This window comes from Mus caroli, unplaced genomic scaffold (genome assembly GCF_978045245.1).
Source record: "Mus caroli unplaced genomic scaffold, Mus_caroli_1 scaffold_13, whole genome shotgun sequence".
NCBI lineage: Eukaryota > Metazoa > Chordata > Mammalia > Rodentia > Muridae > Mus > Mus caroli.
In genome coordinates, this window is record NW_028227268.1 from 18742607 (window position 1) to 18756359 (window position 13753).

Consider the following 13753-nt stretch of genomic DNA (forward strand, 5'->3'; position numbering starts at 1 on the left):
CATATACATTCGGAGGCCGACAGTGTGCTGCTTCATCCATCTTTGTACATGGGCTTTGGGGACTCTCAGTTAGGTTCTCATCTTTGTCTGGCAAGCATTTTACTGACTGAGCCATCCCCTGCGCCCCTAAGCATGATATTTTAAAAATTGAGTGTGATGGCTTGTGCCTCTTACCCTGTCATACAGGAGGCAGAGGCAGGAAGATCATGAGGCCAACTTAGTCTGCATGACAAGACCCTGACTCAAAAATAAGTCAGCAAAAAGGTTCACCCATGTTGCACCATGTAGCAGTTCTTCATCCCTGTTACTGCTGAGGAATAAACAGCCTATGGTATTTTTCATTGTGTGACTAAGTCATGTGCTATTTATGTATGGTGGGCATTTGAATTATTAACACTTCCTGGTTATTACAAATAATGTTGTAAATATGGTGTACAAGAATTTGTACGGGCATATGTTTTTAATTCTCTTAGACACATAAAATTCTATTAGTAGAATTTTTGGATTATATAGTAACTCTATATTTAACTTTTTTGTGGAACTGTCAAATTGTTTTCCAAAGCAGCTGTCCTAGTTTACGTCTCCACCAATGTATTTTTCCAGCATCCTTACCAACAGTTGTAATTACCTAGTTTCAAATGAGTCTGTTATTATAGCCATCCTGGTGGATGAGAAGTGCTAGATTGTGGTGTTTTTATTCTGTGTGCGTCTGGGGAGGAAGGACTACCTTTTCATTTGCTTGTATAAGGCCGTTTTATCTTTTGTGAGACATCATCACATTTTATTTTGCTTTAATTTTTATTTTATGTGTATGGGTATTTTGCATGCATGTATGTATGTGCACCACAAGCGTTTCTGGTAGCCACAGTGCCAGAAGAGGGCACTGGATACCCTGAAATTGGAGTTACAGATGATTGTGAGTTCCCATGTGGGTTCTGAGAATCAAACCAGGGTCCTCTGAAAAGCAGCCAGTGCTCTTAACCACTGGGCCGTTTCTCCAGCCCATTCTTAAGTTGAATTTGGTGGTTTTTTGTTTCTTTGGTTTTTTTCCTGATTTTTAAGACAGGGTCTCTTGTAGACTGTGCCGGTCTCAGACTGGCTATGTACACAGTCTAAAATGACTTTACATTTCTCATTCTCTTGTTTTTACATCCCTGGGCTTAATGTGAGGTAGCAATCACCTTGTCGTTTATTTATTTGTATTTATTGATTGAGTGATATGCAAATGTGTAGGTGTATGTGTGGCCACTTGAGTATGCTACAACACACAAATGGAGGTCAATCTCCTGGGGATTGATTATCTCCTCCCACCATGTGATTGCTGGGGGTCAATCTCAGGTCACAAAGGTTGGCTGAGAGCACTGGACTGCCTCTCTGGATCCAATTTATATTTTTCTATGTGGACATCTGATTGATCTAGCTCAGTGCATTGAGTATGACTGAGAATCATGCACTTGTGTAACTGGGTCAGAGTCTCTGTTTTTACCATTCTGAACGTGGTTCCAGATTTACTTCTGGACGGTGCATTTTATGAGGCCTTGGAGAGTCTTACTGGGCAGTAGCGAAGATATCCTGAAGCTTGGAGGGATTGCAGCTTCCACCTTAGACTGCAGAGAGAAGGATGAATTTTAAGAGGCGGCTGCCTGTGTCTCACCTTAACTCCCAAGTGTGGCCTTGACCATCTTGACTGAATTCACCCTTGCCCTGGATCTACCTTCTGCTAGTTGGTCTCAAACACAGTACCTTGTCGGGGTCCTGGAGCTAATGGGACAGGATAGCTAACTTGTCAACAGAATTCTTCCACCGTCCACAGTTTTGACCCTTGAACTTCCTGTCTGCTCCCTAGGTAAGGCCAGCTCCTTACAGCGTCCAGCTGTTACAGTGGCTGTCCCTGTGCCCCTTTTCTGACAGGGTCCTGTGTCCCAGTTTTCTGCTCTACCTTACTTACAGCATGCACCACTCCCTCCTTAGCTTAGTCCATGTTGTTGAAGCAGGGGGGGGTTCTAGTCACCATCAGCTTTTTTTCAGCCTTTCTTTTTCAGAAGTTTTCTTTGTAAAGCATTGCCTGTGGGCCCAGCATTGTGATAGGTGCTAGGGAAACAATGATGAAACAGAACAGACAAGAGCCCTGGCCTTTGGGGACAGTCACCAGATTAGAGAACTGATGGTGCACATTGTAATTACAGTAGTGCTGAGTGCTGTGCAGGAAGTGCAGGGACTGGGAGCCCCTGGGGTGACTAAGCCTGGCCTAGAGAATGTGTCCTACACACACTCTGCTGTGGCGTGGGGTCCCCTTCTGCAGTTGCACATGCAGGCATAATGAGAACGGTGAACAGAAAGTCCAGTCCTTTGGAAAATGATCCAGAGACCATTACGTTCCTTAGCCATAGCCTCCTGACACCTAGTGACGCAGGCAGCATTCTGCTGACTTAGATTCCTGATGGCAGATGCTGCTCTGGTGTAGATCCCAGGTCAGCGGTATCTCCTCACAGTTTGAAGAAACAGAGCCGGCCAGATGTGGGGCCCTGAGCAAGCATACGTGGGAGGGTGGCAGAAAGAGGCAAGAGGAAGGGAAAAAGGGTGATCGTGCAAGTGCTGAGATCCATTATTTCGGGAGTATTCTTTCTCTACCTCCTCTGTGAGGCAGATACGCCCTCGGTGCTCTCTCACTGGAACCGTCCCCCCCACCCCCACTCCCCCCACACACACTGCTTCTCATTGTTTCTCACAGAGCCTTTCTCTAGAGAGTCATCCCCCAATGACTGATGTGAGGTCAGTGGACTCTGAACATTTCTTACTAGTCTTCTCTTCAGTGGAAAGAGAAGCAAGTCTTCCTTAATTGTAAATCCACAGTTCTCTTCATTCTGCCAGGTCCTTCCACCCACCTCTGTTGTTTTACATTGAAGACACTTGGACAGCCAGGAGTTAGTCCCTTGGACTGGCAAGATGGCTCAAGGAGTCAAAATACATGACATACAAGTCTAGTGACCTGAGTTCAATCACTGGAACCCAAATAAGATAGAGAGAACCGACTCCAGAGTTGCTCACATACTTGTGCCTAAACATTCACACAAACTACCTAGTAGTGATGGAAATAGTCTGTTTTATGACTCAATGCTGAGCATTTTTGCTTGACATTATCGAGGAAAATGATCGTTCAGACTTATAGGATGGGGGTGAGCAGAGACTATCACTGAATAGGGTGATGCGTTGTCTGGGTGATGAGGGGATCTGAGTTGGGGGCTTGTAAAGAAGCGTTCAGGTGGTGACTGGTGGGTCCTCAAGAATAGCGTCCTCTCCTACCAGGGCTTATACAGGGCAGGATCACCAGGTATGTGTGAAGTCACCAGGATGGCCAAGTGGCTCCTGGGAGCTATTTCTCACACCCATTTTCCTCAGGGAATCATCTGGGGCTTGGTGACCCAGACAGGCTTTGTTTAGACCAGTGTTACATGGTCCCTAGCAGCCACCCTGCCTGACACGTCATCCTGTCCCGAGTAGAAGGAAGCAGATGCCAACTCTGAAAGTCACATACAGAGGCCCTGGGAGCCCAGATCTGGAAAGCTCCCCTATACCTGAATCAGAACTTGTCTCTCTTGGCTTCAGGAGTCTAAACTGTCTAAACCAACCCCTTTGTCACACAGCCAGAGCCAGAACCCTCCTCCCTGTCTGTATCAGCAGGGAGGGCAGTCTTGATTTAGGGGTTGGAAATAGCAATGTCAGAGCTAGATTGGTAGCACTTACCAGAGCAATGGGGCGGGTCCTGCCTGTGTGACTCATTTCCTTTGTATAGACAGCCACTTAGTGCAGCCAGCCAGCTTCCTTGCCTCTGCTCTCTTCCATGTCTAGGCATAGAAAGGCAGAGAGGGCTTAGAACGGTGAAGAATAGGAACTAAACAATATTCTCTTAGGCCTTCTGACTCCAGACCTCTCCAACTTCCCCTGTCAGGGAGTAGCTTCAGGCTCACATAGAAAACCTGTGCGGGTCAGGGAGCAGGATCTACTGCTGGGGCTTCAAGGACCTGCTCAATGTGGGGAACAGAATTAGAAGCAATAATTTAGGTCTAAGCTCACACACCACACCTCCCTCACCCCATATCTCCAAGGCCGAAGTGCTGAGACACTTGTATTTCCACTTGCAAGAGAATCAAGTTGCACGCCCTCCTTACACCTTACATGAGAAGCTGACTCAAAATGGGTCACAGAGATGTAAGCGCTAATAAGGCTCTTAGTAAAAAACGTGGGAGTAAATCTTGGTGACATTGGCTTCTGAGGTGGCTTCTGAGATAAGACAGCAGGAGCACAAGCAGAAGACAAGCTGGCTAAATTAAGCTTAGGAAGAAAACATCTCAGAGCTCCAGAAGGCGCCATTAAGAAGGAAAAGAGAAGAAGCCAGGCATGGTGGCTTGTGCCTGCGGCTCGTGCCTGAGAGGCCAAAGCAGGAGGCTCTTGCAAAGCTGCCCTGGGCTATGTAATGAGCTCTAGACCAACCTTGGCTATAGATATTGTCTCAAAAAGAAAAGGAAGGGAAGAGATGAATAAAAAAATAATTGACAACACATAGAATAAGAGAAGTCATTGGTCAGTCAGATAGCCTGCTAAGGTTCTGGTCCCCAGAATCTGCCCAGAACCCTTGACATTTTTATTGGTTTCCTAAGCAGTTATAGCAAAGTAGCATAAATCAGATGGCTGGAAACCACAGCTGTACAGTCCTTTTAGTACTAGAAGCTGAGTGGAGAGCCAGGTGTCGGCAGCAGTGGTTCCTTCTGCAGGCAGTGAGGGGTAATTTCTTCTGTCTTTCTCTCAGTTCTTAGTATTCTTGGCACAGGCTTGTAGGTTCATCACTCCAGTCCCTCCCTCCACCATCCCATGCTTCTCCTCCACTTGACACTTTCCTCTGTGTGTGTGTCATCTCCTCTTCCCTTGTTTTGAACCAGGGTCTGTCCTGGAACTTACTGTGTAGACTAGGCTGCCACAGAACTCACAGAGATCTGCCTGTCTCTGCCACTAGAATTAAATGTGTGCGCCACTATGCCTGTCTCCTCTTTTTATAAGTATATCAGTTCAGTTGGATGAAGGGCTCGCCCTGCTCCACAACAGGGACATCTGAACTAGTTACTAGGGTTTACTAGTTAGTCAACCCTAACAACAAACCATAAGCCCAAATAAAAATTAAAATCTAAAGAAAAGTACTGATAACTAATATGAAAAGATGTTTTCTTGCCATTAGACATTAAGGAAATGCAAATCAAAACCACAGTGAGACAGCACTTCACAGATGAGCATGGCAGGAAGACTTCATGACAGAGATTGGAGAGGTTAGAAGGAAGCTGCGGGAGAGATGTTCAGCAGGTGGATAAAGGTGTCTACTCAGTCCTGGCCACTGAGATTTAACCTCCAGGGCCCCCATACAGATGGAAGGAGAAACCTGACTAAAGTTGTCCTCTGACCTCCACGGGCATGCCTGCCCTCCCTGCCCCAGTAATAGCAACGTTGTGCATTGCTGATGTGAATGTAAAATGGGTAAAGTGGTCTAATTTCATTATAGGTGAGCTGTAACAAAATGTTTTTAAACTCTTAAAGGACTACCTCATTCCTCTTTTCTTATAGAAAGGCAAGAGCTGGATCTCTGAAGATGACTTCTGCCGACCTCCCCAGGAGCCTGCCCTGAAGAGTGCCGCAGATCTCTGCACATCTCCTCTGCAAGACACTCCGGAGTCGAGGGCTGCTCTCCACAGGCCTTTTTCTCAAGGACCAAGAAAGAGCTGTTCCTTGGGGGCATTAGACAAAGCATGTGTGTCCTCTCAGGGCTGCGGAAATGCCCAGCCAGCTCCAGCTCCAGCTCCAGCCCCAGCTCCAGGGGTGACACAAGACCATAAAAACTTCTGTGTGGTGCACCGAAGGCAAATGGGTAGGTGGCTGTAGAGTCCCAACCCCAGGGACAGTGTCTTTCAAAAAGCAGCTCTCGGTCAGTCCTCTTTGCCGTTGTAAACAGGTAGTGTGTCCTTCCAGAGTCAGTCCTTGCCCAGAGTGTAGTGGTGAGGTACAAGGACACTTAGACCCGCACGACAGCACTTGGGGAAAACTGCTGTGCTTGCTTACGGACTCACTAGCTCACTAGAGCAGTGCCAGACTTTCTGAGGATGCCCCGCTCAGCAGGCTCAGTAGAGCCATGAGGTATGCTGCCTGTGCCGCAGGAAAACAAGAACAAACAAAAGACCCGATTACCGAATATAAAAATACCTTTTTTAAAAAGTCTTTTGAGATAGGGTCTTAGTATAGAGCCCTGTCTTGCCTAGTGCTTACCATCAAGGTGAGCTTGGCCTCAAATTCACAAGGCACTGGGTTCAGGTGAGTACCACCGCTCCTAGCTTATGTCATATATTGAAATGGAAATACTCTCAATTAAATTAGCCTAGCGGGGTTCTAAAGTCTTGTGATATCAGCTGCTCAGTAGTGGAAGCAGGGAGCTCAAGCTTAGAGAACACAAGAGCGAGCGAGCCAAAGATTAGCTTGATTAACTTCACAGAATCTCACCTCAAACTCAAAAGACACACTGAGGATGGAGCTCAGTGATCAGACACTGACCGAAGGTGTGAAGCCCAAAGTTCAGTCTCCAGTACCATGAGAAACTAAACTAGGACATTCGGGATTGCAGAACTCATAGGAAAGCCTACTCTTGGAGGCCAGCGGTTCTAGTGGCTCCTTCTAAGGCCCTTATCTTGGATGGTTTAGGAAATAACCCTAGCAGGGCTTATCCGACCTGCTGTCTATTTCATCCCTCCTTGTGCTGCTTATGGTGTGCTCTGACCTCCACGCCCTGAAAATTCCAGAAAGCATTAAATAACCCTAGCTTAATTGTATTAGCTCAAAATGTTTGTTTTGGTTGGTTGGTTGGTTTTTTTTTTTTAAGACAAGTTCCCACTGTGTGACTCTAGTTGACCTGGAACTCATAATGTAGACCATTTGTCTTCAAACTCACTGAGATCTACCTGCCTCTGTCTCCCAGATGTTGGGATTCAAGGCCTGCATCACCACACTCAGCTGCTGTTGTGTTTGGTTTTTTTTGTTTTGAGACAAGGTCTCACACTATGGCATAGGTTAGCCTGAATCTCAACTGTTCAACCTAATTTTAGCCTCAGATTTGCCACAGTCCTCCTGACTTAGCCTCTTGAGTGCTGAGATTAAATGCATGAGTCACCACACCTACAGATTGTCCCTGACACTGGTCTCTATCTTTTCTGATGGTAGGAACTTGGCAGAGAATTATGTCAAAGCCTGTTGACTTCTCTTGGTTTGTCTCTCATGGCTGACAGTAGCCTCTACCCCAGCCAGAGAACCAGTGCTTCATGCATAGGCTACTAGGCTGTCAGTCACTCTAGTCCAGACTGAAAGAGAGAATCACGTGTCTAATTTTAGACTCTGGTTGGGGTGATTCCAGGGAAGTAGAGAACAGTGAGCAGTATGCGGCACATGGGTACTTACTCACCTGCCCGGCCTCTTACTCACACAGTAGATATTTCTGTGACTGTGCCAGGTACCATCTAAGATGTGCCCAGCACTGCCTCTGGTGCTGAGAACACTGTCCTATCTTCCTGAGACTTACTTCCTGCTCCTCAGCCGTCACAACATGGGAAAATTGACCAGTAAATGTTTGTGGTCAAATGGTGATACTGGGGAGTGATCCATAGGGGTCGGGAGAGAAGTCGTCATAATGTGACGGGGGCCATTCTCACCAATGAGGTGACATTCAAGGTGGGAAAGAGGGGGAATGAGGTGATCTGCATCCAAGCAGGCAGAAGATGGTTAACAGTGCTCCTCTGGGAACACGCTTGGCATGTCCAGGGGGCAGTGATAACCAGAGTAGATGAGAGTGGTTAGTGCTAGTAGGAAGGGGTGAGGTGAGTGAGATCGGAGTCGTGGGCCGCAGGAAGTGCTTGGGTTCTTACTATTATTTACGTGCTTATATAAACATTCATAGAAATCCCTGAAAGCCGGTGAGATCAGCCAGGAGGGTGGCCATGGAGCTGAGGCACAAGTCCTGCATCCCCGGTGCTCCAGGGCTGAGAGGTCAGAACAAAGGCTAGAAATGAGGGCTGTGGGGGGCTTTTTGGATTTACCATAAGGTAAGCCTTAGTGGCCCTCAAAGGCATGAGGAGACAAGAAGCCAATGGGTCCAGGATCAAGAAGGAATAGGACCGGAATCCAAGGCAAAACTATGGCTAGTTCCTGGAAGTACGGTAGCAGTTAGTGACAGGAATCTAGCAAAGGTATGCGAGCGTGGGAGGAAAGATGGCAGCATGCTGATAGGACTGACCCAGTGGACAATGGGAAGTGGCAGCACGGGAAAGGAGAGTTGCTGGAGAGATTGCTGTCCGTGAGCCAGTGGCGGGAGGGTCTGGAAGTATGGGCACAGATGGGCAGGGGGTGCTGCAGGAGACCCATGAAGGAATCTGACTGCTTCCATCTTTTCAGTGAAATGTTGTTGGTGAGGTCACCCACTCAGGGGAGAACAGATGGTGATGTGCAAAAAGAAAAAAAGAAAGAAAAAGGAAAAAAAAAACCTATTCCTTCTAGTTGCAGGGTCCCATTTGAAAGCGCCTGGGGCCACTCCCACAGAACACTGGGCACCAGTTGTGGCTTTGAACTAAAAAGGGACAGGCCCTTAGTCTAAAGTGCCTCTTTTCTCCCACTAGGGCTGTCCAACCCATTCCGGGGCCTCATGAAGCTGGGCACAGTGGCCCGGCGAGGAGCCATGGGCATCTGGAAGGAATTCTTTTGTGAGCTGTCCCCGTTGGAGTTCCGCCTCTACTTGAGTGATGAGGAGCGCACCTGTGTGGAGAGCTGCTCCCTGCTCCGATGTGAGGCTGTGGGGCCAGCACACAGTGATGGACGTTTTGAGTTGGTCTTCTCGGGCAAGAAGCTGGCTCTCCGTGCCTCCTCCCAAGACGAGGCTGAGGACTGGCTTGACCGCGTACGGGAGGCTCTGCAGAAGGTGCGCCCTCAGCAGGAAGATGAGTGGGTGAATATCCAGTACCCAGACCAGGCTGAGGATGCCCCAGAAGCTCCACCAGACAGCCTCCCCCCCTATTCAACCCCACTCCCCGAGCCTGCAGGTGCCCAGGGCATGCAGTTGGACTGGACATCTGCCCAGGTTCCAGAGCCAGATGCTATCAAAGAGTCCCTTTTGTATCTGTATGCAGACCGGACCTGGGTCCCCTATATCTTTTCCCTGTCCTTGGAGTCTCTGAAATGTTTCCGAGTGAGAAACAATGAGAAGATGCTAAGTGATAGCCATGGAGTGGAGACCATCCGAGACATCCTGCCAGACACCAGCCTTGGGGGCCCAGCCTTCTTCAAAATCATCACGGCCAAGGCTGTCCTGAAACTGCAGGCCAAGAACACCGAGGAGGCCGCCCACTGGAGAGACCTGGTCCGGAAAGTGCTGGCATCTTACCTAGAGTCAGCTGAGGAGGCTGTGACACTTGGTGGGAGTCTGGATGAAAATTGTCAGGAGGTGCTGAAGTTTGCTACCAGGGAGAACGGCTTCCTGCTACAGTACCTTGTGGCCATCCCGACCGAGAAGGGCCTCGACTCCCAGGGCTGCTTCTGTGCAGGTGCTGACTGACTCTCCTACTAACCCCAGCTGCCTGTGTTCTTCCTCCTATGGAGTCATCAATTTGGGCCCCCAACAATACAGCAGACTGGCGCCTACGCTGCAGCCTCTGCTCTTCCACAGTGCCCTCTATGTACAGCCCCTGCCTGTCTCTTGACACCTCCTAATACTGGGTGGGACCTGTGGGTGGCAGTCCTGCTTCCTGGGCCTTCCTGCTTCATTGCTACACTGCATATAAGGGTATAGGAGTCTTCACAAGCACGTATGCTTGCATGCTTTTGTAAGGCATGCTATTCAGTGCTGCCAGTAGGGCTTCTGTAATGATGAAAGTGCCTGGGTCTGTGCTTTCCAACTCTAGTTCCAGGTTACATCCAGCCACTGTGTGCTTAAAGGGTAGCTGTGTATAATTAAGAGCCGAATTTTCCATTTACTTAAGTATAAAGGCGACCTCTGACTTTGAGCCACTGTATTGGACAACATACTACTCCACGGTTTGAGGGTTCATCCACCCCCATGTCTCATGTAACCTAGGCTGGCTTTGAACTCTTGGTCCTCCTGCCTTCTAGGTACTGGGATTATAGGCATGTGTTACTGTGCCCTGACACTTTTTTTTTTTTTTTTTTTGAGTTGCAGTTTCACTATGTAGTCAAAGTTGGTCTTGAATTCTTGCTTCCTTCCTCAGCCTCCTAAGTAGTGGGATTACAGGCATCTGTCACCACACCTCATTGGCTTTCCTATGCCTGCTTTTCCCTTATGTGTGTGATTCCGTGAGAAGGATTCGGCTGTGTCGGTATCACCATGGGAGATGATCCTGTGCAGGGCACAAAGCCAGACGCTTTGCTTGGATTCTCTCATTTTTTGCTCTGTACATCCTCGTAGAGTTAGGAGCTACTATTTCCTCATTTTATGTTATAGGTGAGGAAACTGGAGCCCAAAGCTAGTAGCTTGTCTCAGGCTTTCAGTATATTCAAGAGGCAGAGCTGATGATTGTGTCCTAGAACTTGCCCTCCTTGGCATGACACCAGAGGGCCTCCCAGTCTCGTGATGTCCCACTGTCTTCCTTCCATTGGTACCTCTTCCCACCTGTCCCTGGGACATACTGTCTGGGAGAGATACCAGCTGCCCTATTGCAGAAGAATGGAGCTGAAAGCTGAGCTGTCCTGATGGGGTGGAGACCACAGAGGAAAGCCTGCCTCCAGTGCCTGGAAGTGGCCTGTGGCAAGCCCTGGAGGGTGGGCTGAGCAGAGCTTCCTGCAGAAAACACCTGCAAACCTCTGCCTGCCCCTGCACTCACAATCCAAACTCTCGGGGGAGGCTTCTGGCTGTGGGTGTGAGTATTATAAGGAGAACTCATTCCTGCCAGCCTGCTGTTGGCGGAGACTGGTATACCAAGGAGTTCAGGCGTTCCACACTGCTGCACTGTCCCATGGCCATGATGATGCCAACCAGAAACACTTGGGTTGGAATTCACAGTTTACAGGGCACTTACAGTATTAGTTACACTATGTAGCGACCTCACCAGAGCTGGCAGGAGCTAAGTTATACAGCGAGATAGGATCTTAGGAGAATCGGGTGAGGGTGCGGATGAGGCCGCTCAACAGCAAGAAAGCCAGCTCTTTGGCCTGAGACCAAAGGAACCTTTCGAAACCACACTATCTTTTTGCCTTGGGCACTCCTGATCCTTGACTCTCTGCTCTCTGGTATGGAGAACGTACTGACCACACGGCTAACACCGTCACTGCCCACTGTCTTGAGATTTGCTGCTGTCGACGCAGATGGAGACCATGTTGTGTCTAGGCCATGCTGTCTTTCCTGCTGGCTTCCTCTCCACAGCTTCCTCACTAGTCCAGGTCCTAGCTTTGTTGCCGGTGTTTCTGAACCCGGGTGGGGAAGTAGGGGCTCAGGTTGGCAGTGGGGAGCAGGCAGGGGAGCGAGTGAACAGAGGTGGCAATGGGAGGAGAATGACGACTTGTGGCCAGACCCAACTCTGAGAGCCACCTGTCACTTAGACTTGGTGTGACCTGACAGATACCTTTCCGTGAGTTTGCTTTGAGATAGTTCTTACTGTGTAACCCTAAGCTGACCTCAGACTCAGAATCCTCCTACCTCGGCTTCCAAGTTCTCCCAGACCCAGCAATAACCATTTAATAGTATACTGTCATAATTAACAGTTTTTCTAGGTGTAGTGGTGCACAAAGTGCAAGCCTGTAATCCTAACACTTGGGAGACAGACAACTGACAGATATCTCTGAGTTCAAGAGCAGCCTGTTCTACATAGTAAGACCCTGTCTCGAAACTAACAAACACAAAATCACAAAAGTTTTTATTGTAAGTGGTGGGGTTGTGTGGTTGGAAATGATTATATATTTATTCATTGAGAGAGGGAAGGTCTGAGGAGTCGGTTCTCTATTTTTGTATTTGCATGTCTTTCTCACTGGAGCCGACTCTGTGTTCCATGAAGCTGACTCTGGCCCTCACTGCTTACTCACCCATCACCCATTTCCCTAGGCTGCTCCCGACAGATCGGCTTCTCCTTTGTACGACCCAAGCTCTGTGCCTTCTCTGGCCTGTATTACTGTGACTTCTGCCACCAAGACGATGCCTCAGTGATTCCAGCCAGAATCATCCACAACTGGGACCTCACAAAGCGCCCGGTAAGGCTGTAGGCCAGGCTGCCGTTGACCACACAGTGCTGCTTGGTGACTGAGGAGTGTCTTCCCGGAACTGCCGCTGTCTGTTTGCAGGACCTTGGCTGTAGGGAAGCCAAGATCACTGGCTCAGGTCTCAGGTGTGACCTGAAAGCTTAAAGTCTGTCTGCAGCCCCTGACCCCTGAACAGGGCGTTGTGAAACTCCTCCCTACTCCCCAGTGACCACCCAAGAACAGTACCCTAAAGCCAAGATAGCCACAGAGATGTCCCATTGGTCTGGGAGAAAGTTGGGATAGAGTAGGTTTAATGCACTGATGGATCGATAGACTGGCATAGGTGGAGAGGAGAGTAACATGGCCAGCCCGCAGGCTACACCCTTAGTAGCCTTGCTGTTGCAGATTCTCTGTGGCCAAGCTGACTACACTTGCTGCAGCAAAGAGAAAGTATTTTTCTAGGTCATAAAGTATGGTCATTATTTGACACCTACGACTTAGAGGAGCCCAAAGACAAAATTAGGTGTCATAGCTGAAGATGACCACTATTCAGTTTTCAACCTCTGAGCATCAGTTTTCTCAGCTGTAAAATGGCAGTGCTGATTTTTAGAGTATTTTGGGAGCTTTCTGGGTATTTGTGTACATGAGCATATGGACTCATTTTGCTTTACCACATTTTATTTAATACTGTATTTTAGGTATTTTATCATGTGTGTGTGTGCTTGTATGTGCATACACACGTTAAGTGAGTTTGTTCTCTTCCTCCAGTATATGTCCTGGGACTTGAACTGGCTGACTCATCAGGCTTGACTACAGACACATCAGTTACTGAGCCAGCTTCTTTTCCCCCCTTTGGGTTTTTTGTTTGTTTTTGTTTTGTTTGTTTGGTAGTTTTGGTTTTTGGCTTTTGGTTTTTGGTTTTCCAGTCAGGATTTCTCTGTGTGGCCCTGGCTGTCCTGGAAGTCTGTCTATAGGCATGGCTGGCTCTAATTCACAGAGATTTGCCTGCCTCTGCCTCCCTAGAGTGCTGGGTCTAAAGGCATGCACACCTACTCTGGGCTCTACGGAGCCCTCATGATGGCCTTTGGGTCCCTTTATTTGTGTGTACCCAGTGCTTCTGGAGGAGATAGCGTGTGACAGCCTCAGCCGTTTACTTCTGTCAGAGCCTGAGGCTGTACAGTCTCAGCTTTGAATGTGCCCCCATGGTACCAGGATGGTGACTCAGTCAGCTTCACCCCCATGGTGAGAGAAAACCCCAACACTGGCTTTATTTTGTTCTTCTGGGTTTTTTACTTTGTCTCCACCCCTGCCCTTTAGCATTAAGTATTCAACTACGAAGAGGAGAGTAAATGTCAAAATTCAGCGAAGCATAAGAGCCTTTAGTAGTAAAACAGCTTTCCTAGCCTTATACTTTCATGGTGTGCCTCCTTCACTGCTGTGGTCTTTGTACCTCATCTTTTCCCTCTCGGTGACACTGGAGTCCTGTTCTAGGTGC

At 48.4% G+C, this 13753-nt stretch overlaps 1 protein-coding gene across 1 annotated transcript in view; it reads left to right on the plus strand.

Annotated features, from left to right (window-relative positions):
- Positions 1 to 13753, plus strand: part of Plekhm1 (pleckstrin homology and RUN domain containing M1) — a 49322-nt gene that overhangs the window by 27476 nt on the left and 8093 nt on the right. Inside the window, exons 6-8 of the mRNA XM_021176304.3 lie at positions 5611 to 5911; positions 8697 to 9617; positions 12125 to 12270. Of these exons, the coding sequence (XP_021031963.1) occupies positions 5611 to 5911; positions 8697 to 9617; positions 12125 to 12270 (1368 nt within the window). The remainder of the gene's footprint in view (positions 1 to 5610; positions 5912 to 8696; positions 9618 to 12124; positions 12271 to 13753) is intronic.